Source organism: Ailuropoda melanoleuca, chromosome 13, assembly GCF_002007445.2.
Source record: "Ailuropoda melanoleuca isolate Jingjing chromosome 13, ASM200744v2, whole genome shotgun sequence".
Classification (NCBI taxonomy): domain Eukaryota; kingdom Metazoa; phylum Chordata; class Mammalia; order Carnivora; family Ursidae; genus Ailuropoda; species Ailuropoda melanoleuca.
In genome coordinates this window covers 24,763,671-24,786,964 of record NC_048230.1, presented here as the reverse complement: position 1 = coordinate 24,786,964, position 23,294 = coordinate 24,763,671, and the positions used below count along the sequence as shown (strand labels likewise).

Below are 23,294 nucleotides of genomic sequence, written 5' to 3'. Positions count from 1 at the left end.
CCCATCGCTGAGATTAGCCACTGCTGGGATCACCATGAGTCCCTGAGCTAGAGACTTCGCCCAGACCAATCTGCCCAGACCTGGCTCAACTCTGCCACCAGTGCCCTCCCCCACTGTGACTGGATGGCCCCTCACAAAGCTCTGGGACCCCGGCCCAGAACAAGGAGGGAGTTGGGGCCAGGGAGAGGGGACGCTTAGACTTCTGGTCTTTCTGCCATCACCCCCGCATGGAACTTCCACCCTGCAGCACAGACCAGACCATGCCGAAGGATAGCCTGTGAGTGAATGAATGAAGTGAAGCAAGGCTCCAAGCCTCTTCTGAAAGTCCTCCAGACACTCAGAGCCTCCTCCCCTTGAGTCAGAAGCCCCATTCCCAGGCGAAGAAGAAAGAACAAGAAAATGTAAGACCTATGCCCAGTCTTAGTTCCAGTGGGCCCCTACCCTACCCTGTGTCTACCCCAGACAGTCTTAGGAGGGGGGTATGGGAAGGGTCTCCTGCCCACTGGCATACTGCCTTCCTAGGCCAAGGCCTTCACTTTCTGCTAGTTCTGCCAGCCCATGGTCCTTCTCCTGGCTGGCACACAGTGGGAGGAATGCCCACAGCACATCTTAGTCCTAACAAGACCCTGTCCCTAAGGCAGAGTTTGTCTCCAACAGCTCCACTGACCACATGGTACATGGACCCCTCTGCCCCCCACAACAAGAGGCAGTCAGGAGGGGTGAGGGGGGCAGGCAAGCAAGAAGCTCGGGAAACACGCCCACGCATGCACGCGCGCGTACACACACACACACACACACACACACACACACACACACGCACGCACAGCCCCAGCAACCGCCAGGCCCGTGCCCGTGCCAGCCCCACCTGAGCTCATCACTACGCAGGAGGGGTGGGGCCTGCAGGCTATCGGCCACGTGTAGCGCCTGGAGGGGAAGAGGGAGGGAGGGAGGGCCGCCTGCTCTTAAGGCAGGTCTGCAGGTGAACTGCACCTCCCCTTACGTCTCACCTGGACTTTGAGCAGTCTTGGTCCCAGGAGCCAGGAGTGAACACAGCCGTCTGCCTGCCCTGGACAACAGGTATGTGCCTTTATTCTCTAAGAAGAGAGGGAGATTCAGCACCTTCACCAGCCTGACTCATTTAACCCTTTGTCCTCAGCTTCTCCACCTGTCCTGGGGGCTGGAAGTAAAAGCAGAGGGAAATGGGAGGAGGCTGTAGATAAGAGAGGTGGTCCCAGGATCACAGATCCCGGAGTTCAGCACATTAAGAGAATGAAATCTGTACCCCTCCGCGTACAGATAAGAGAACCAAGGTCTGGGGGAGGGGCAGAGGGAGTGGGGAAGAGGCTTGCCAGAGGTCACATAGACTTAGGAAGGGAATGGATGAGGAACCCAGGCCTCCTGCCTCCCAGTGCAGAGCACAAAGCCTGGCCCTGAGCGCCCCCCTGTGCTGGGCCCTCCAGAGGCTGCCAGGAAGCCAGGGGTGGGGGCCATGGCCAAATTCTGCTTCACTGGATCTGGGTGGAGAGGATGAAGAAATCAGAAGCCTCTGGTCAAGGTTGGGGTTGTGGGGGTGGCTACTGAGGCAGACTGCTTTTGAGGAAGCTCAGGCTTCACTTTCTGTCATCTTCTCCCTTTGCTGACCTGGGCTCATGACAGGAGGGAGAAAGTAAGTCAGTGAAGTGGAAATGGGGATTTGCCAAGGTTTTGGGATCCCCCTGCCTCCGGAGCCCTTGAGAACAAAGAAAGATATTTGAGTCCAAATCTGAAGAGGGAAGGTATGGGAGGGACCTATGAATAGGGCAGAGCTGGTCCGAGCCCTCCCATGTATACAGGCAAGTACATGCACATACACAGACACACACCCAGAGTCCGGAGCCCCAGGGACCCTCCCCTCCACCTTAGAGCGGGAAAGAGAGCTGGAGAAGTGGTGGTCCAGGAGTAAAGGAGTGAGACCTAGCCCCGGCCCTGGGGGGTATGCTAGGGATTCAGGGAGTATTCAAAGTGAGAAGAGTTTGAACAAGAGCTTGAGAGGCTGCCTGCCTTTTGCTCAATCCCAGGCCTGTCCCACTGGGTTCCAGAATCCCAGAAGGGGCAGGCATGAAAAGGGTTTTAAATCTATGAAGCAGTGACATAGGGTTAAGAGTTTGGGACTGTGGAGCCAAGAACACCCAGGTTCAAAGTCCCTGGGTTCAAAACCCAGTTCTACCAGTGGGTTCTGCAGGGTCTGTGACCTTAGGCAAATCCCTGAACCTCTCCAACCCCCCCAGTAAGAGTACCCTCCTCAAAGAACCACCGAGAAAATGAAATGAGTAAACTTTAAGTTCTGTTATTATAATAGCCCCATCATACAGATGGGACAACTGAGGCCCATGGAGGAAAGGGTGGCACAAGAGCAGTTTGCAATCAGTAAGCAGGCATCCTAGGTTCTGGTCCTGAGTGATGACCCAGGCCCCCAATGTGCTCTGCAAAGTCAGTAACCCCAGCCTCCTCTGTGGGGCCCAGCCAAAAACCCTGCAGGATGCACTGAGATCCTGCCCCAAGAAACTCGGGCCACTTGGAGCATGTGAGGAAAGAGCCCCAGCTCCGTGTCCTCAGCTGCCCTGAGGAAAGAGCTTGGAGGCCTATTCCCTTCCACTGCCATTTATAGACACTCTTCCCCGTGCCTGGGATGCACCGCCCCTCCAGGCCCCAGCCAAGGAGAGGTCTGGCAACAGAGCCTACAGGAGCCATGGGGGACCAGGGATCCTGGCTTTTCTCGTTAACTTACTGTGCGACCTCAAGCAAATCATACGCCCTCCCTGGACCTCAATGATCCCTCTGCATTTGTATTCCATATAGTATAGGGAGTTAGGAATCTAAGGCCCTTCCTCCAGGAAGTCCTCCCTGACCTCTGCACCAGTGCCTACAGAGTCTCCTCTGTTTTGCCTCTCCATGGTAACACTGTTTATAATTGCTCACCTGCTTACTTGTCTGTTTCACTAATTGGCCCACACGCAGTAGCAGCTAAATGCAGGGTTCCTGACATCGGGCAGCCCGAGGTCCAATCCTGCTCTGACGCTTGTATGACACAGTATGACGCTTGGGCAAGTTACTGACCTCTCTGTCCCTCCATTCACACATCATAAAATAGAAAATAACAGTATCTACCTCATAGGGTTGTTAGGAGGAGTTTAGAAGACGATGTGTAATATATATGCATAGTATTGACTCAATAAATATTAACTGGTATTTATTTAATAAAGAAGGCTGTGACATAGCAGAGATTCAGTAAACTCTATTGAAGTGATTTTTGACAATCCCCTGCATAATGCTTATTGTGTGCCATGCACCGTTCTAAGCATGTTACAAATCTTAACACATTTTATAGTTAAGGAAAACTGAGGCACAGAGAAGTTAATTAATTTGTCCAACATTGTACAGCTAGTAAGTCATAGAGACAGGATGCAAACCCAGGCAGTCTGGCTCTAGTATCCATGCTTTTCATGAATGAATAAATATGCCTTTGCTTAGTGGGAGGAGTGGGAGGGGCTTCAACTACCAAAGTTACTCAGTTCCCAAACCTGGCCTTTTTCAGGTCCTGGGAGCTCCTGGTCAGCAAGTGACATCTCTGGGGTGTAAGTGAGGCTGGTTTGAGGCTAGAGGTAAACCGACGTTCACTGACCCCACCATGTCGCAAGTGATGTCCAGCCCCTTGCTGGCAGGAGGCCATGCGGTCGGCTTGACTCCCTGCGAAGAACCCAGGAGGGCCCTGCACCCAGCACCCAGCCCCAGCCTGCCACCCCAGTGTCCTTACTACACCACAGAAGGCTGGGGAGCCCAAGCCCTGATGGCCCCCACACCCTACAAGGGGCCCCCCAGCAGGCTCCAGCAGGGCCCACAGGCTGGAGCCAAAGCCAGCTGCCTCCTGCAGTCCCCCGGTGAGCAGACCTCAGGGACCCTGGAGGACCTCGACTCCTACATTGACTTCTCACTGGAGAGCCTCAACCAGATGATTCTGGAACTGGACCCCACCTTCCAGCTGCTCCCCCCAAGAGCTGGTAGCCCCTGGGCGGAGCCCACCCAGAGCACTACCTCAAGGAAAAAGAAAGATGAGCCTGAAGCCTTGGGTAAGGACCTGGGGCCCAGTGCCAGGAGGGGGTGCTTGGGGACCAGACCTCATGAGGAAGAAGGACTTTTCTATCAAATCCAAGGAGCAGGGGACAATGTCCTGTTGGGAGGTGCTGTGCAGCCCTAAACAAGTTACTTAATCTCTCTGTTTTCTTTCCTATATAAAAGAAATATATACAAGTTTCCCTCACTATCCAATTCTATTTTGTTACTGAGTTTGGAAGTGATGGATACCTGTTTTATGTGATTTTTCAGAGCCTTTAAATAAGTTAATATATATATATATAAAAATTTCATACAATGCCATGCATGTAAATAAGAGCTCCAGAAATGTGGATCCCTGAACCTCACTGTTCTATAGTATATCTCTTACTAACCTGGGTCCCCTGAAACTTTTATAGGATTGCTATCTGGGCCCCTGTCCCTGTTTAGGGGAGTCTCTCTCCGGGGAGGCCCAAGCTGGAAGTAGTGGGGTTGAAACGACACAGAATTCAGTCTATTTAGGGCGGGACCCTGCTGTGTGTAAGCAGTGGTGTGCTGATAAATGTTTAGCAACTAGCTCCATGATGGGGTGGCAGAAAGCCCTGATTGGAAACGTCTGCCAAATTTCACAGTATAGATTCTCCCACCATGGCCAATCTCCAGCTACCAGCACGATGTCACTGAATGTAGCACTGGAAATACCTATAGATGGCCATTACAGTCTATGTATATTTCCACCATACCAATACAATAGATAAAAATAACCTAAGACTAGATATAATAGTGGGGTCTCTGGCTGGCAAGCGACTCGTGACCTCAGGATCGTGAGTTTGAGCCCCATGCTGGGTTTAAGAGATTACTTAAATAAATAAGGATTTTATTTATTTATTTTTTAAGGATTTTATTTATTTATTTATTTACTTACTTACTTACTTACTTACTTATTTATTTAAGAGAGGGTGTGCGCTCGCAAGCATACAAGCAGGGGAAGGGGCAGAGGGAGAGAATCTCAAGCAGATTCCATCCTGAGAGTGGCTCAATCTCACGACCCTGAGATCATGAACCTGAGTGGAAACCAAGAGTTGGACATTCAACCAACTGAGCCAGCCAGGCGCCCCTAAATAAATAAAACTTAAAAAAAAAAAAGTCTGGATAATAGCAAAATCCAGTTAAATAATTGGGATATGATTAATTGAATTTATTACTTTTGTTTTTATTGTAGGTTATTTCATTGTAGGTTTATGTAATTTAATTTTTTTTAAAGATTTTATTTATTTATTTGACACAGAGAGAGACAGCCAGCGAGAGAGGGAACACAAGCAGGGGGAGTGGGAGAGGAAGAAGCAGGCTCCCAGCAGAGGAGCCTGATGTGGGGCTCGATCCCAGAACTCCGGGATCACGCCTTGAGCTGAAGGTAGACGCTTAACGACTGCGCCACCCAGGCTCCCCTATGTAATTTAATTTTTAAATAATGTCCGAGTTTAGAAATCAGCTGGACAAAAATCCTAAAAATGTAACAATCAGCTCTTGCAAGCTGGTACAAGCCAACTTCAATATATCACTGCATCCAAAGGAATCTAGAAATCGCTACATCTGGTGTCAGTTTCCCAGACAAAAGGTTTCAAGTATATGCTGAGGATGAGGGTCAAGGAGGAGCCTCCCCCTTACACAGGCTGGAAGACTGAGGTCTCCAGGGGTTTAAAGGATCAGCAACGGGTTAAGGGGTACAATTGGGATTAGAAATAGGGTCCATGAGAATTTCCACTTATTGAGCACTTACAATATCCAGGCTCTGTGCTGAGCACCTTATAGGGGAACATTTAATCCTCCAATCTATCCCCATGAACTATTCTATCACCATTTTACAGATGAAAAAACTGAGGCTGAGGGACTTCAGTAAGAAGCCAGTCTAGCCTAATCACTGGAGGTGGGCAAACCTTACACCAGCTAGTGACTTCACTCCTTTGTCTCGTATTCTTCATCTGTGATATAGAGATGAGTTCTTACCTCAAAGGGGGCTGCAGGGTTTAAGAGAAATAACACTTGGGTGTTTCTCAGAAATCCTGACATGTTGTTAGTCATCATAAATGGTAGCTGTTTTAATTGAACACTGTGGTTGCATTTAGGACCCGCCCCAGGGTAGGCTATGGGTCTGGGGTGGAAGTGAGTCCAGCACCCAGGTCCTTTGGCGTCCCAGTTCCCAGTCTGCAACCTACCTTCTGCCCCTCCCATCGAGCATTGCCTGCCAGGGCTGTTAAAAGAACCACCTCTACCCGCCCCAAGATCTTCCTGCCTCTTGAGGCCAGTCACAGGCATGTCTCTGCAGGGAGGGTGGCTTGGGTCTAATTACCGTTGGCAGGAGCAAGCCCAGGGCTTTAGTGTTCATGCCCCAAGGCACGGGTTCCACACACTCAAGGCCCGCTGGGGCAAGACCAGTCTCTGTGGAGCGTCCACATGTATGGGGTGGGGATGTTGACAACATCCCCTTCCTGTAAGGGGTAGTGGTCAGTAGTCTGTGTTCTCAAATGCCCTGAGCACAACCTGCCACCGTGGGGTTGTGTCCATCTGACTCTGGGTACCATAGGGGTTTGGGGGATGAGCGGGCAGCCAACAGTGGTCAGAGAGTTCTGATGAAGCCCCCTCGTTCTGCCCTAGCGTCTTCTGATGGAATAAGACAATCCTCTCCTCTAACCACTGCTTGAATGGTGGTGATGCCTGGGAATTCACTACCTCCTGAGACAGACGGCATCGTCAGCTCCCTGTTAGAAACTCCTTCCCTGTGGTCACTCTGATTGCGAATAGTGTGTCACTGTGATGGGTGGCACCTGTCCCGTGCATCTCAACCTCCCAAGACCCTCCCTCCCCTCAGACCACCACTACCGGTGACAGAGAGCTTGCCAGCCCATGGCTCCGTAGCTAGTTCTGGGCACCGTGGTGAGTTTTCACAGGACCAAATGTATCCAAATGTGTGGGATGCCCTCCCTTCGCCTCTCATCCTTCCTTCTCTTGGGGTGTCAAAGGGAAGATGTTCTATTGTTGTGGTGCTAGCAGATGTTCACTGTTTCTCTTTGTCCTCACTTGGCAAAATTAAAAATGAAGCATCGGCTATCCCGTGTTTCTCCCTCCCCTAAATACATGTAGATAGATTTTGTAGCGCACGATCTCAGCATCTACCCTGCGAAGGAAACAGTGGTAGCCTCATTTTACAGATGAGAAAGCAAGGCTCAGGGAGAAGTAAGGACCCAGGGTCACACTGCCAGTGGCTTGTAGGTCAGGCCTCAAAGCCTGGGCTTCTGGCCTCCAAAGTCTGCATTCTTGCCTTTCTCTCTCTCTTCTCTGGAGCTAGTTTCCGGCCCTCCAGAGCTTTGAAGAACAAATCTGTTTGGAGGCAGCCTATAGGCTCCTCTTCTGGGGTTCCACCTCCCACAGTGCTCCCCCAGCTTCCCTGTCCCTGCCTCTTGCTTACCTTCCTTCAGACTTACCCTGGGGGGGCTCCCATCCCACGGGGAGCATGGCTATTCCAAGCAAACACCATATCCATCTCCGCCACCCCTCCCCTCCCCATCTTTGGAAAAGGCACCCACATTTCATTTTCCAGTCATTTCTTCCAGGCAAGGCTGTTTGCCAATCCCAAGTGAAGGGTGTTTAATAACTGTATCTCTGCCCCCCGCCCATGTGCCCCCTTCCACCAGCCCGGCCTGGTGCTGGCGCCTGCATCCACCCAGCACTGCTCAGACTTGCCCCACGGGTCTGTAAACAGTGGCTGCACCCAGGTGAGGGTGTGGGGGGCCTCCACCTCCCCTAGCCACATGCACCTCAGGGCAGCAGCGAGAGGTGACTCACAGCTCCAGGACTCCTTCCTTCCTCCCTTCCCACTCTGCTCTGCTTGCTCAGTGCCCCGAGCAAGGCCTTTGGTCAGTTGCTTGAATGACCCAGTGAGCGGAAGCCCAGAGCTTCACCAGGCCGAGACATCCTCCCCCAAAGCAGTCAAGCACCTTTTCACAAAGCAAGACCTTGGGAAAGGGTCCTGAGGAGTCCCTCGTCCTGGAAGAGACCCTCCAAACACGGCACAGGAGCGGGAGTCAGATTCCTCCCCTCCCTGGCTGTGTGGCATTAGATATCTCACTTAACCTTTCTGAACCTTGATTTCTCATCTCTTATACGGAATTCGTAATATTTTCTACTTCAATAGAGTTGTTGCGAGGGTTAAATGAGCTAATATAGGGAACATATTTGCAACAGTGCTGGCACACAGCACTCAGTAAATGCCAGCCTTTCTTAAAAATTCTGCAATAAATGCCAACTCCATTGCCACATTTCTCGGAGCCTCAGTTTCCTCCTCTGTAAAAGCAATGTCTGCTGGCATTGGGCGTAAGAGCCGAGAGGATTATGGGTATAAACCCTATGAAGTCCTATAAAAATAGAAGTGCTTGCCAAACTTCCAAAAGAATCCACCCCATTCCAAGACCTCTACTCTTTCAGAACCCACAACACATTGTGCCAAATATCTTCTCTTGCTTTCAGCAGTGGGACTCCCACCTTAGCTGGACAGTGTCAGCCATCTGGCCAATACTGACCTCAAAAAGCAGGCAGGCAGGCAGAAGCTCTCCGAAGCTCACCATGGGCCAGGCTCCAGGCACCATTCATCAGTGTCTTTTATCCTTACCACAACCTCGGGAGGTTGGTTTTAGATCCCCACTTTGCAGATAAGGAAACTGAGGCTCATAGTGGTTAGGAAAGTTAGCTGAGGCCTCTTGGCGGGAAAGTGGCAAAACCAGGACTCACACCCCAGTTTGTCTGACAGCAAAGCCAGGCTTATTCCTACACCCCTTGGAACAGCAGGCCCAGGTCAGCCTGCCAGCACCCCCCCATCTGATGTAATCCTCCACCCCCACCCCAGCCCAAGCAGGCTCAGACAGAGGCAGTAACCCCAAGCAGGCTCTGAGGTCCTACCCAGGAGCGGGCTGGGGCAGGCAGGGATTCCATAGAGTGGGCGGGAGTTGGTGCATATGCCAAAGCCCAAGGGGGTGGGAGGCTGGCAGACAGGAGCTGAAAGTGCAGTTTCCCGCTGACTTTGCCCCAGTTTCCATCCTGGGAAGCCGGAGGCAGGACTCAACAGGCCTCCAGGAGGAAGCAGCTAGGTAGCCCCCACCTTCCACCACCTTTGCTGGAACAGCACCAAGGACAGTTCCCCTCCCCCAGATCAGGAGGAGTATCCATACTCACCATGGGGAAAACCACAGGGCACCCCACTCCAGGGAGGCGCGAGTTCTCAGAACAAGAGGTGCCCCCACTGGGGAACGGAAAGAGCATTGGAGTGAGTCACCACCCTGGGGTGTGTTTAATAACCAACAACTGTGTACCAGCTAAAAGCATGGCCTGGGAGGTCCACAGCTTGATAACGTAGCAAACCCTGGCCTCTGGGAGCTCCTACTCTGAAACAGAGTTCTCAAACTCTAAAGTGCGCTCAGATTCCAGGGAGTCTTGCTAAAATGCAGATTCTGCTTCAGCAGGCCTGGGGTGGAAACTGAGATTCTGCACATCTGACCAGCCCCCAGGTGACATGGTGCTGCTGGGCCGGGGGCCACAGTGCTGTGGCTTGGTGCCCATTGGAATCAGCTGGAGAACTAAAACTGCCCAAGGTCTGGGTCCGCACCGGAGAGTCTGATCTATTTGGCAGAAGGTGTAGCCTGGGCATTAGGACTTTTAAAAGCTCGTCAGGTGATTCTAGTGGGCACCCAAGCATGAGAACCCCTGCTTTGAGTGTACGCACAGATGTAGAAACAGCCTTCACCTGCCCTGAGCAATGAAGGCATCAGAAAATGTGACTGGAACCCTCTTTAAGCGGTCATTTCAACCTGGGGAGGGGGACATTCATACAGGCGAGGATTTCTTAAAGTATTTACCATGTGCCAGGAGCAGTGTTATGCCGCCTACATTCATCTCATTTCATCCTTACTGTAACACCAAGAGACTGGCTATAGTCACCCCTTTCCACAGATGTGGAACCTGAGGCTCGAGTTGGTGAAGTCGTTTGGCCAAGTGCTCTGACAGTAAGTGGCAGAGCCAGATCTGAAACCCAGGTCTGTCAGGCTCCAAGGCCATGTTCATTCCCCCGCATCTCCCCACCAAAGGAAGAAATCACAAGGAGGGGGACTTTGGAACTGTGCTTAGAAGGTGGAGCTGGGTACTAATCCTAATCCAGCAAACTTCTCTCTGAGCCTTGGTTTCCTCATCCTTCTAAAGGAGGGGAGACCAGATGGTCTTGAGGACTCTTCCAGCATTCCTATTCTGTGAGTCCAGCCTCCCGGGTTTCACCAGTGCTCTGCTCTCTCCCCAGACATAAAGTACATCGAGGTGACCTCCACCAGATCAAGGTGTCACGATGGCCCCCAGTGCTGCTCCAGCCCATCTGTCACCCCGCCCTTTGGCTCCCCGCGCAGTGGTGGCCTCCTCCTTTCCAGAGACATCCCCCGAGAAACTCGAAGCAGCAGCGAGAGCCTCATCTTCTCTGGGAGCCAGGGCAGGGGCCACCAGCGCCCCCCACCCTCCTCTGGGGCTCCCTCTTCTCATCCCCCACCCTCTCCCAGCATCTCCATCCCCTGCATGGGGAACAAGGCCTCGGGCCCCCATGGCTTGGGCTCACCACTGGTGGCTTCTCCAGGCTTGGAGAAGGGGCTGGGGGTCCTGGCCCCACAGCGGGGCAGCAGGGTCTCTGTGTTGTCAGCCAGCCCAGCATCCGACGTCAGCTACGTGTTCGGAAGGTAGGTCGCTCCCACTCTAGCTTCTGATATTGCCTCTGCAACACACACACACACACACACACACACACCCTAAAATCATAGACAGGTACCCTGTTTTATCTGAGCAAAATCAGGATACACACCAAAAACAAAAGAGTGAATATTCTCTTTAATGCCGTCACAGCCATTTGGATCTCAAGCTTTCCTCAAGCACTTAGAGTATAATTCAATATACAAAAATTTTGATTTATGCCTACCTCTTAGGAAAAGAACTGTTACATTCATGAGACTCACCTGTATCCTTTCCAGCACTCAAACAACACATCTCAAGGAAGGGATTTTTTTTAAACCTCAAAACACAGGGATGTAAATAAATTTGGAGGCCTAGGATAAACCATTTAGGAAAGAAAAGCCTCCTTCCTCTTTGTTGCTAGCAAAACCTAGCAAGAGGGAGGCAACCTGCCTGTCCCCTCCTCCACCCCCAGCCCAGTTTGCTGGCCTCACAGCAGAGCTGCACACACACACCCATCCTGCCCAGGCGCACCAAACCACAGGACCTCTGCCCCCCACACCGACTCCAAAGCCAATGTGCCAAGGCAGTCCTTGGCAAGGAGGCTGGGATTCCACAGCCATGGCCATTGGCATGGGCCTCTGAGCTCAGAGAGAAGTCTGGCTGGATGCAGAGCTGGACTTCTCCTCTTCCTCCAGCTGGGGAGTTCCCTCTGCATCCACCGTGGACATGGTCCAGCCTGTGTGCAGGGCTCTTGGGAATATCGGGTACTTGTGTGACAGCTCAGTCAGACCTGCCCCACTGGGAAGGCAGAGGGGCTCCAGTCCAGCATAAGCCCACATGACCTGCAGGGGATCAGCTCATTAGCTACTTTAAATGCCAAAGACTTTGTCATGCAGGGACATTTCTATGTCCTTCAGCATCCCTTGGGGATCAGGTGGGCATGCACTTTGCTCTGGGCTGTGGGGGATGGAGTATGCAATACTCTATTTAACCAGAGCTGTGGGCACCCAGATCAGTAGATTCCAGAGCCTGGCTCTGGCTCCTGCGAATCCACTGACACCCTAACACCTTGCCTCTCTGGTGCATTCCCTGCAGCAGCCAGTCCCTCCTCCACTCCAGCGTCTCCAGCCATCAGTCATCTTCTAGATCCTTGGAAAGCCCGGCCAGCTCTTCCTCCAGCCTCCACAGCCTTGGCCAAGTGTCGCTGTGTACAAGAGCCAGTGACTTCCAGGTCCCCAGCAACCCCACCCCAAACGTGGGCCAGCCCAGAACAACTCACTCCCCGCCACTGGCCAAGGAGCATGCCAGCAGCTGCCCGCCATCCATCACCAACTCCATGGTGGATATACCCATCGTGCTGATCAACGGCTGCCCAGAACCAGGGTCTCCCCCATCCCAGCAGATCCCAGGACACCAGGACTCTGTCCGACCCGGGGCCACTTCTTCTAGCAACTCTTGTCCAGCCACCAGGAGCCACAGCCAAACCCTGCCAGACGCCCCTCTCATCACATCCTCGGAGGGTATGTTGTAAACCAATTCTTTAATCGTTGTGAGGTTTGGCTTGGGGGAATAGACAAAGCATCAGTGGGTTTCTGCAATAGCAGGTCAACACGCTGAATACCTACTGTGTGCCAAGCACTTTGCCAAAGAGTAGAGACAAGAGAGTGGACACAGTTTAGAAAGAGAGACAAAAACCAAGGATCACTATAGAGTAGAATAAACACAGGAGTAAAGAGATGTCCTAAGTCTTAAAGGACCACAAAGGAAGGGGCGATCCTTTTAGTGTAAAAAACTGGGAAAGCTCCTTGGAGGAAGTGATATGTGAGCTGGATCTGGAAGAGTGGATCAAATGTCTGGAGCCAGAGCAGGAGAGGAGGGGCATTCCCAGCAGAGCAACAGCAAGTCCACGGTCAGGAAGGTATAGAAGTACATGCATGTTTAAGAAATGACTGGAGTGTTGGGTGTGGGATGAAGTAATTGAGTAATCTGGGGCAAGATTAGGAAAGGTCTTGAACACCAAGCTAAAGAATGGATTTTACCCATTGGGCCGCGGGGAGTGGTGGGGGGAACTAGCAGGGAGTCTCGAACAGGAAAGTGATGGGGTCAGAGGTACACGTTCAATAGATCACTCCGGCGGCTGGCACGTGGCAGATGAATTGCAGGGCCCGGCCTGGGCAGGGAGAGCAGTTTTGTTTTGATTTTCATCATGAAGTGGTCCAGACAAGCTGTAACGGGGGCCTGCACCAGGGCGGGGCAGGGCGGAGGAGAGAAGACAGAGCCAGGAGACCCTCGGGATATGAAAACAGCAGGCTTGATGACTAACCCAAGAGAGGGAGAAGGAGAAGGAGAGTCAGTCCTACCTCTGACGTCCGTGGATGACGAGCACACAGAGAGCCGACAGAGACAATGCATTCCAATTCAGACAGCTAAAAACCACAAAGCAGCAAACACCCTCCTTCCAGTATTCTGTGACTTCAGGCGTCCAAAAAGAACAAAACCAGCCACAACCCAAAGCAATAAACACAGAGGCTCAGGCTTAGCACCCACAGGGTACGCCTCTCCAGAGCAGAACCCCTGCAGAGCCCCAGGGACACTGTCCCTGCTGCCCCATCACTCAGCCACAAGCATCAGGATGACTCCTGGGGGTGTGATGGCCCACACTGCCATTCAGGGAGCCATGTCAATGTAAGCAAGAGAAATGGCATGACAGGCATGCCCTTGAATCTACTCTGACCTTTTTCCTGGGACAAATCATTTGCAGATTTTAGTACATTTTTTTTTTATAATGAGCTACTCTCAACTGGCCACAACACACCTTTTCAAAATGCCAAAATTGAAAACCACTGTTCTCTGCCTTAGGGACCCGGGGAAATGGCCGTTTTGTCATCGCAAAGCACATTTACTGAGTCCGGTGATACTCCCATCCTGGTTTGGTGATGCCCCAGGATGTCACTAATTATACCCTGGGGTCTAAACAAATTCTGCAAACTATTCTCAAAACAAAATCCATGCTAATTACCTAGGCTATTGGAACGTCAAAAAAACCCTCAGAGACTGTTTAGTACACTCAGTCCCCTCTGGGCTCCAGGAGCAAGACAGTTGTCCCAAATCAGAGTCAGGAATCCTGTCTCCTGACTTCCACACCGGCTCATCTACCCAGATCCGCTGCCTTCCTTTCCTCAAACTTTTCTTTCATTTTCTTTTCCAAACTGAATGTGCCCCCCAAGACACTTGTAGGATTCTTAAGGGGGAGGAGAGGGTAAAACTAAACATGCGATGCATCTCACATTCCCTTATTTATCCCTTCTTTCAGTCCACACCAGACAACACAAGATTTGAGAAACTGTTTCTCATTAAACTGAGATTTTATCTGTTTGTGATTCATTACCAAGGATACAAGGGGAGACTCCTAGGTCCTAGATGCGCCAAGCCCTGAATTCTTCCGTTAAATTTTGCCTCTTGTAGGCAGTTGGAGATACAGTGGGGTTGGGGTAGGGTAGGGTGGGTTGAATGGAATGACCGGGCAGACACAGGGGAAGGGTCTCTCAGCTCCCCTCTGTCCAGCCTAAAGGGTCCCCCCTCTCTGTCTCCAGGTCCCACCAGGGACATGCAGCCCACCATGAAGTTTGTGATGGACACATCTAAATACTGGTTTAAGCCAAGCATCTCCCGGGAACAAGGTAAAAGGAAGCACTGTTTCAAGGGATGAGTGACCCAGGAGTCAAGCCTGGGTCTTGCACCTTGCATCAGGCAGATGGGGCCCTGGGTCATGGCAGGGGAAGAAATAGCAAATGGTAGAGATCCAGGGGAGGGGGATAGCGTGTGAACCTCATGTCCTGAGGAAATAGGGACACAAGCAGGAAGGGTGGACATTAGACAATAGGAAGGACTTCCTGGGAACACAAGGTGATTCTGTAATGCCTGCTCTATGAAGATTATATGGGGCTGGGGGACAGGGGTGTTCAGGTGGAGGGGGGTAACTGTCTCTGACCCAAGGATTTTTCCAGCAATCGAGCTGCTGAGGAAGGAGGAGCCAGGGGCTTTCGTCGTGAGGGACAGTTCCTCCTACCGAGGCTCCTTTGGCCTTGCCTTGAAGGTGCAGGAGGCACCTACGCCTGCCCCGAACCGATCAGGTACGCCCCAGTCTCTGTCCTCACTCACGGCCTCACAGAGGCTGTGGTAGGTTCTAGTCCCAGCTCCACCGCTGCCTTGCCGCAGGCCCTCGAGTACTCCTGGGAGAGGGGTCAACCTCAGCGCTCTCCCAGCTGCCTTCCTGCACCAAGGCTCCCTAAGGAGCTCCTTCCACAGCAAGCCTGAGCTGTCTCTGCCTCCTGGAGTCCCCAGATCCCCTCCTCTGCTCTCATGGGGGGAAGAGGAGGAAGTTCCCAGCCCCTCTCCTGGATGCTCTCCTCTGGGCGCCCCCCTCTGTCCAGACCAGCTTTACTGTGAAGGAACCTGATGTAGTACTAACGTGTGTGCCCTAGCTTATCACGTGTATGTGTCAGCTTATCACACGTGTGATAGCTTATCGCATGCTTTCTGGTGGTCTCGCACACGCAACATACATCTCTGGGCACCCAGCCTGTGCTGGGATACCTCGCTGGGGAGATAGATGAAAACAGATCATTATAGTACAAGGTATAAGTTCCAGCCCTTCCCCAAACCCCAGAAGTATAGCTGCATATAACAAATGGATGAGGTTGGGGCGCCTGGGTGGCTCAGTCGTTAAGCGTCTGCCTTCGGCCCAGGGCATGATCCCAGGGTCCTGGGATCGAGCCCCGCATCGGGCTCCCTGCTCCACTGGGAGCCTGCTTCTTCCTCTCCCACTCCCCCTGCTTGTGTTCCCTCTCTCACTGGCTGTCTCTCTGTCGAATAAATAAATAAAATCTTTAAAAAAAAATGGATGAGGTAAATGGGGCTGCAAGAGTTAGTTAATGACCCCCTCCAAAGCAAAGATGGAAACACCAACTTCTTGCTCTCTACACTATGCCACTCTGTCTCAATAAGAAAGTGACCTCTGGGGCAGTGTTGGTTATCAAAGAAGCCTTGCCAATGAGCACAGAGAGGAGGAAGCCATGGGCTGGTGGAGAAGAGGCAGAGGGGTATTGTTCGCCCTCCAGGGCCAGCCTAGCTCCAGCAGGGACCATCTGGTAGAGAATAACAGTACCTGGGAAGGAGTGGGTAGAGGGGGAGAGATATCAGGCTGAAGGATTAAGATTTGATTTCAGTAGTCGGTAGGACCATCCCTGGTAGCTCTTGAGACCAAGAGAAAGATCTCCTGAGATGAGAATTACTGGACGCAGAAGCCTTGGAGCAAACATGTTGGCACCTCCTTTGTGGGAGGCCTTGAAGATAGGGTTCCACCCAGCAGTCCCACACCAAAGCAGGGGGATGAACCAGTTAACCTCTGGATGGACTGGGAGGAGGCGGGTCAGGGAATGAGCTGGTCAGTGCTTGGCTAACACTGGGCTCTGGACCTCCCATCCACATGCACTCTTTCTTCTGTCTTTGTCCAGGTGAGGACAACAGTGACTTCATCCGCCACTTCCTCATCGAGTCTTCCGCCAAAGGGGTGCATCTCAAAGGAGCAGATGAGGAACCCTACTTTGGTGAGCCTTTCCAGCCTGCAGGCTGCTAGGCGGGCCCCACACTCCTGGGCTGGGAGACTGGTCTGGGGGAAGCCTTCTCACTCAGGGCTGCCTGTTTCCTTGCAGGGAGCCTCTCTGCCTTTGTGTGCCAGCATTCCATCATGGCGCTGGCGCTGCCCTGCAAACTCACCATCCCCCAGAAAGGTGGGTCTGGGCCCCAAAGAGGCAACACCAGGGCACTGGGCCTGTTCTTACTAGAAAGACTCCTAGTAGTCACGTCTCACCTTATTTATGGATTAGTATCACAGTTGAACATCCTTCGCCTAGCATCCATCAGCATTTCCACTTCCTGGCTTGAGAATTTGAGAATGTCGACCTCTCTGAGCCTCTGTTTCCTCCTCTATGAAATGCGGACAGCCATCATCATACTAAGCTTCAGGACTGGCTGGGGGTTAAATGAGCCGGTCTAGGCAAGGCTCTTATCACAGAGTACGTGTTTGATAAATGGGAGCCTTCTTTGAGAGGATGAAAGGAGAATAAATCAGCCGGTTTGGAAAGGGTTGGTTTTTTTCTTCCAGGTCCAACCTTTTTATTGGGCACTCCCTTGTTCACTCCTCTCTCACAACTGTGTCAAATAGGTGTTATCCCCATTTCACAGGCGGGAAAAGGAGGGCTCAAGGAGCTGAGTAACTTGCCCAAAGGCATACAGGGCAGACCACGAACTGAGGTCAGGAAGTCCCATCCAGGGCCCCCAGCCCAGCCGCGCTGCCAGCCGGAGTAGATGATCTCCGGGTGTACAGGAGGAGCACAAAGGGGTTCTGGGAGAGGGGTCAGGGCAGGGGGAGCCCCCAGTGTGGTGATGGGGAAAGCCTGCTTACTTTCTGCAAAGAAAGGCCTGGGTTTGGGACAGGCTCTGAAAGAAGGGTGGGAGGCTTCTGAGGACCAGGTGACTGCAGCAGTCCAGGGGCTGGAGGAATGAGGAGGGAAAGGAGGGATCAAAAGCCTTGCAAGTGAGGCAGCTGGGTAGACCCAAGTGGCCCCGTTTGTCTAATTACGGTAATCACACCAGGTTTCTCAATGGCTTGCTTCCTGAAGGTGGGGGCGGAGGTGGGAGATGTTCAAAGGGATTAGTGTTTCTATGAGAAGAGTCCTTCACTCCACCCCCGCCCCCTCTGGGGCATGTTACTTTGCTTTGGCTCAGAATTGGGAGGTGGAGACTCCTCAGACCCCACTACAGACAGCCGGGCCTCCTGCCTGAAGAAATCTGCAGGTGAGTGACATGGGGGAGGCTCCTGGCTTGGCTGTGCCCCCCCGGAGGGCACCTCCCAGCCCCCCCACACACACATGTGCACACACAGGTCCACACATGTTCCCATTACAGCTTTGTTTCTTCACCCTTAACAAGGTGTCCCATGGTCTTCCCTGTCCCTATAAAGCTGGAGGTGAGAGTCTGCAAGCTTGGGGGTGAGGGGCATGGGGGTGGCAGGAAAGAAGGAGGTTGGTGAGGCTTACATCCCATCCTGCACACACATGGGCACACGTGGATGTGCTGGGGCCTCTCTGGTTCTGAGGGACCTGCCCTAGACGTGATCTCTGGGTCTGGGATCCTCTGTGAAGTGTTGGGTCCAAGCCTTGGGGGTTTCTACCGGGGAAAGGTTGCTTCTCTTCATGGCCAGGGCCAGGCACAGATCAGCGCTTGTCCGAGTGCCCCCTCCCCATTCTTGTCTTCTTCACCTTCTCTCGACAATGAACCAGGCCCCGGGGTGGGTGGAGGTGGAAGCACTGCCAGCCATGTTTCTGGACAGAAGGAAGATTTGCCTGGACATCCCTACACATAGGGCGGCAGCCCCTCCTTTACTCCACCCGAGAGGGCCCGAGGCCAGAGCAATGCAAAGCAACAGACGCCTCCAACGTCCTCTGGGGTTGGCCTCGAACCGCAGTCACCCACACACTCCTGCCTGCCTGGCTGGTGGCTCAGAGGAGCCCCAAAGGATTCCTGAAGAAGGAAGAGCCCTGACACTGGCTCCGGGCAGAGGGCGCCAGGGCCTGGGGGACCCTACCTGCCCCCACATGGTGGATCCTGGCAAAGCCTAAGCATGGCATTTCCATCCCACAGGCTGCCACGCCCTGTACCTGACCTCCGTGAGTGTAGAAACCCTGAGTGGAGCCCTGGCCGTGAGGAAGGCCATCTCAACCACCTTTGAGAGGGACGTCCTCCCCACACCCACGGTGGTCCACTTCAAAGTCACTGAGCAAGGCATCACCCTGACTGATGTCCAGAGGAAGTAAGGAACTTCCCTTGCTCTGGGGCAGCTGAGCAGGGCAGGGGGATCTGGAGGGGATGCCTGAGATGACTGTGGATCAGTGATGAAGGTAGGATTCAGGATCCTGGACCCAAGGTGGTCAGTGACTTGCTGAGTGACTCCAGGCAAGTTCTCTGCCTTCTCTGGGCCTCATGCCAATGACCATCTACCAAAGTCCCCCTTCCCTGTGACCAGTGGAGATCGAATTAGCCAATATTCACCGGGCACTGGTTAAATCTGCATCCATTGATGGAACACCTGCAGAAGGCCAGACTCTTGCTGTCCACTTCAACACGGTGGATGAAATCACTCCTGCCCGGGCTCAGGGCTTCACAGTCTAGCAGGAGCCTGGTCCTGGGCTGGAGGAATAAGAGATGAGCAAGACATCATTCCTATCCTCAAGCAGTTAAGTGACACAGTGGGCAGGGGATGGAGAGAGTGTAGGAAACATGAATATGCAGGACACAAGGCAGATTCACTCCAGGAAAAGAGAGTTCAGGGCACCTGGGTGGCTCAGTCAGTTAAGCGTCTGCCTTCGGCTCAGGTCATGATCTCGGGGTCCTGGGATCGAGTCCTGCACCAGGCTCCCTGCTCAGTGGGGAGTCTGCTTCTCCCTCTCCCTCTGCCCCCTCACTCAAGTGCTCTCTCTCTCTCTCACTCTATCAAGTGAATAAATAAAATCTTTAAAAAAAAAAAAAAGGAAAGAAAAGAAAAAAAAAGAAAAGAAAAGAAAAAAGAGAAGTGCAAACATGTGCCCCAGGGCCCAGCAGTGGGAAAGGTCATGGCAGGCTATACGGGGTCTAATTGGGAGGCTTCTTGGAGAGCAGGGCATCTGACTTTGGGAGAGCTGGAGAAGACGGAGGTAAGACATAGCACTGAGACAGGCTCTCACCAGCTCTCCTTCTCTCCCTGCCTCTTCCAGGGTGTTTTTCCGGCGCCATTACCCCCTCACCACCCTCCGCTTCTGTGGCATGGACCCCGAGCAACGGAAGTAAGTTCAAGGCTGGGCCAAACTCACAAAGCCATCCAGGGCCTAGCTGCCCATTGAGGTTCCTTGCTGACTCTGGGACTGGGGTCACAGACAAAGTCTGTGACCCTCGAGAGGCCAGGAACAACAGGAGGAGGGAGGGTGGGACCCAGTGGGGTGTGGTCGCTGCTGGCCGTTGTCCCCAGCTGCTGAGCCAGAGTCCTGTGGAATGCAGAGAAACCTCAGCACTCATTCGTGTCCGTCTTCCTTTCCCACAGGTGGCAAAAGTACTGCAAGCCCTCCTGGTAAGGCCTTCCTGTGCCCTGTCAGCCACCCTAAAATGTCTCCCTGGGCCAGAACCTGGGATCCCACAAGAGGAGGAACTTGGGGAAGGGGGGAAGCCCTGTCCTGACCTTAAGAGAGCCCATGGTTTTGATGGGGGTAGCACAGGCCCTGGTCCTCAGAGAGCTTCCAGTCTGAAGGGGGTGACATGAGCCTGGGAGCCTTTGGTCTTATGTAGGAGGCACAAGCTTTAAACTCTGGGAGCCTTAATCTATGGGGATGCCCCAGTCTGATGGTCAAGACACATCCTTGGCCTCAGGAAGCTTCCACTCTGATGAGGAATACACAGGTCCTGTCCTCAGGGAGCCCCCATTCAAAAGGAGGGAAACCTCGGTCTTGAACTCAAGGATCTCCCAGTCTGACAGAGGAGGCCCATCCTACGCTCCGAGAGCTGGGAAAGAGGCAGGGCAGAGCACCACACTAGCTGAGATCACCCCTCCCAGCCTCTCTGGGCCCCACCACCTCACTCAGGCTGTGTCCTCTACCAGGATCTTCGGGTTTGTGGCCAAGAGCCAAACAGAGTCACAGGAGAATGTGTGCCACCTGTTTGCAGAGTATGACACAGTCCAGCCAGCCTCCCAGGTCATCAGCCTGGTGGGCGCCCTGCTGCAGGACACAGAAAGGATGTAGAGGGAGGGAGCTTCCTGTGCACCTTCCCGGACATCACAAGAGGGCTGGAACCCATGAGCGGGGGTGCTTGCGGCCATACTAATGAGCCAATCTATTGGACTGGAGGAGAACGGTACCAAGTTGAAACCCTGGAAACCCTATGACCATCAGCAGTGACCTTCATCCAGACCCAGCTGAGTCTCAGTCTCTTCAACCATGGAAAAGAGGCCAATAGACAGGACTGGCTATTCTTCTCAGACCTTGGCTTCTTAACACGCTCCCTGTGATTCTGAAACACACCGACATCTGAGGATCCCGCATGGAAACAACCTCTGAAGCCCGCTGACTCCATCAGCTTGGACACTACCAACACAGCAGCCTGAGTTAGAGACCTGTGACCGTCTGTCATGGAGAAGAGCAGGTGCTGGGTCAGGACCCATGGGCCCCTAGCCCAAGGCTGACCTGGGAGAGACAAGATGCAAGGATCGACCAAAGGAGGGACGGTCGGACTCTCTTTCCCTCCATATCTGTTCCTTTCCCCACTTCCATAATGGCTTCTTGGGCAGCTGTCCCCACGACAAAGCAGGATCTGCCTGCCCTGGATTCTTTAGGCCAATGTGACCACGGTTGTCAGGGCAGCTTAGCAAGGGGGAACTTGTCCGCATGGGCAGAGACCACCCAGCTGCCCTCACGTTCTTGATGTCTAGTCCCCACCACTGCAAATGAGTATCAGCCCCATCTTTTCTCTCAATTTTTTGGTAAGCAAATGTCCTCCAGCGGGCGTCACAACTGCCCTAAGGTTGCTTTTGTAACCCACAGGAGGGAGGTGGGGGCAGGGAAGCCCCCTGCTCTCCAGAGCAGACACAAGGGCCAGCTTTCTCTGGTTCAGCCTCAGCGCCGGTCCTGCTGAGTGCCCCCTGTTCCCCAAAACACACACATAGACACACGCAGACGGGCCCAGCAGTAGGGCATCTACTGGCCTTACAGCCACACGGGGGCAGCAGAGAGTCATGAATGCAGACAGGCAGCCAACTCAAGAGGTTTGGAGAAGCTGGGCGGTCTTTCCCCCACCCCCACCTCCATCAAGACTCCCAGGAAGCCAGAATCGTTTGTCTACCAGGCCTAGGGTCCTAAGAAAACCACACCGTGAGGATGGAAGAGGAGGCTCAGAGAAGAAACCCACTTTTGCTCTACAAGGAGCAAGTGCCTGCCCCCTCCCAGCCGTGGGCCCTGCCACCGCTTCAGTATCATTATCTTCGGCCAAAGTCGGGACTGACTGACGGATTATGATTTCAACCCAGGAAACCAAACCGGACTGAGGCTGCCCTGGGCTGGCGGGACTGGCTGAGAGCAGACCACCCAGTCTGTGCTGAGGCACTGCCCCATCCCTGGAGAGCAGAGAACACTAGACAAGTTCTCAAGGTCATATCCAGGGGTCTGGCAGAGAGCCCCTCCTGTTACCCATGAATGTCTATGTAGTTCCCATGGAAAATAAAGTGTCTGTCTTGGCATAACCATTAGTTCTAAGGCATTCAGGGCAGCCCCCTCAGAGGTGGAGACCTGAACAGAGAGAGGGACCTGAGTTGGCAGGTGGTGACTGCGTTGTAGAGAACACTCCCTCCTACACCCCCGGCCACAGCAGTATAGTCTGCATTGGCTTCCCCTCATAAACCATCTCTTCAACCATTCCGTGTCCCCCACATGGCCCACACGTGTGGTTTTCTTCCTCGTGACATTCTGCCAGGAAGAGAGAGAGTTGAGATCTTGCCCATGTCCCAGGGCTGAAGGTGAGTCTGTGTGCCCCCCTCCCCCGGAACAGGTTCTGAGGTCTCACTCAGGCTCCCTGAGGGGCAAGAAGAGGCAGGTGCAACATGGGCAGGAGTCGGGAAGAGTCTCTGAACCCAGGAGCCCTGAGCTACCAGCTCAGCCCTAGAGAAATAGACAACGGCTTCATCATCCCACCCTGAGCTTGGGGGGATTCTACCACTAGCTTCAGCCTGCCGGCTGTCCAAGCCTTGCCAAGTGGTATGGGGGGGCCTCAGGAAATCCACTCTCCTAAGGGGCCTTAGAAGGAGAGCTGTTTCTTCTGTTTAGGCTGAGTTCTGTGACCCAGGGCCAGGACCTGCCCTGGAGGGGCTGCAAACAGACACACCCAATGGCCTTGAATAGCTGTTGAGGAGCCCCGCCTCTCCTCCCACTACCAAACTTCAATTCCAGCCTCCCGCCCCAGCCCCCCTCAACTTGGCCGTGGACCAAGTCGATGAAAGGTAATATCTTTGCTGCATTTACCACAGCTCATCTTTCCTGCAGGAAGACTCAACAAAGAATCTGACTTAGACTTTTGCCGTTGAGCAGAGCAGCCAGCCCAGCAAGGGTGGGAGGGGTGGTGAGCAGAGGGGAGGAAGGACAGCCACCAAGCCAAGAGCCAGGAGGGGAGGGGTCTTCATACCCCAAGAGTTTTCTGTTCAGGAGGTCCCAGGTCTTGCAGCCCTTGGTCTGAATCCTCCCTCCCCAGTACCTTCCAATGTCACCTCTCCCAGCTTTCTAGCCCTCCCCATCCTACTGTCTACACACACATACACCCCTCCCACACCCTCCCTGCTCCGGGTTCTCCTCTCCTTCCTCACCTCTCTCCAGCTC

At 53.2% G+C, this 23,294-nt stretch overlaps 1 protein-coding gene across 2 annotated transcripts; it reads left to right on the top strand.

The window, feature by feature from the left end:
- Positions 1 to 936: 936 nt before the first annotated feature.
- Positions 937 to 22,168, top strand: TNS4 (tensin 4). Of its 2 annotated transcripts, none has more exons than XM_019805649.2 (13): positions 937 to 1,077; positions 3,575 to 4,106; positions 10,430 to 10,853; positions 11,941 to 12,365; positions 14,439 to 14,525; positions 14,853 to 14,978; positions 16,362 to 16,454; positions 16,560 to 16,637; positions 17,635 to 17,703; positions 18,550 to 18,718; positions 19,659 to 19,727; positions 19,982 to 20,008; positions 20,599 to 22,168. In XM_019805649.2, coding segments are annotated over exons 2-13 (2,007 nt in total). In that variant the 5' UTR covers positions 937 to 1,077; positions 3,575 to 3,667; the 3' UTR covers positions 20,600 to 22,168. The 2 variants fall into 2 exon arrangements, with proteins under 2 accessions (XP_019661208.1, XP_002924983.1); XM_002924937.4 differs by having other exon boundaries at positions 20,534 to 22,168.
- The last annotated feature ends 1,126 nt before the right edge of the window (positions 22,169 to 23,294 follow it).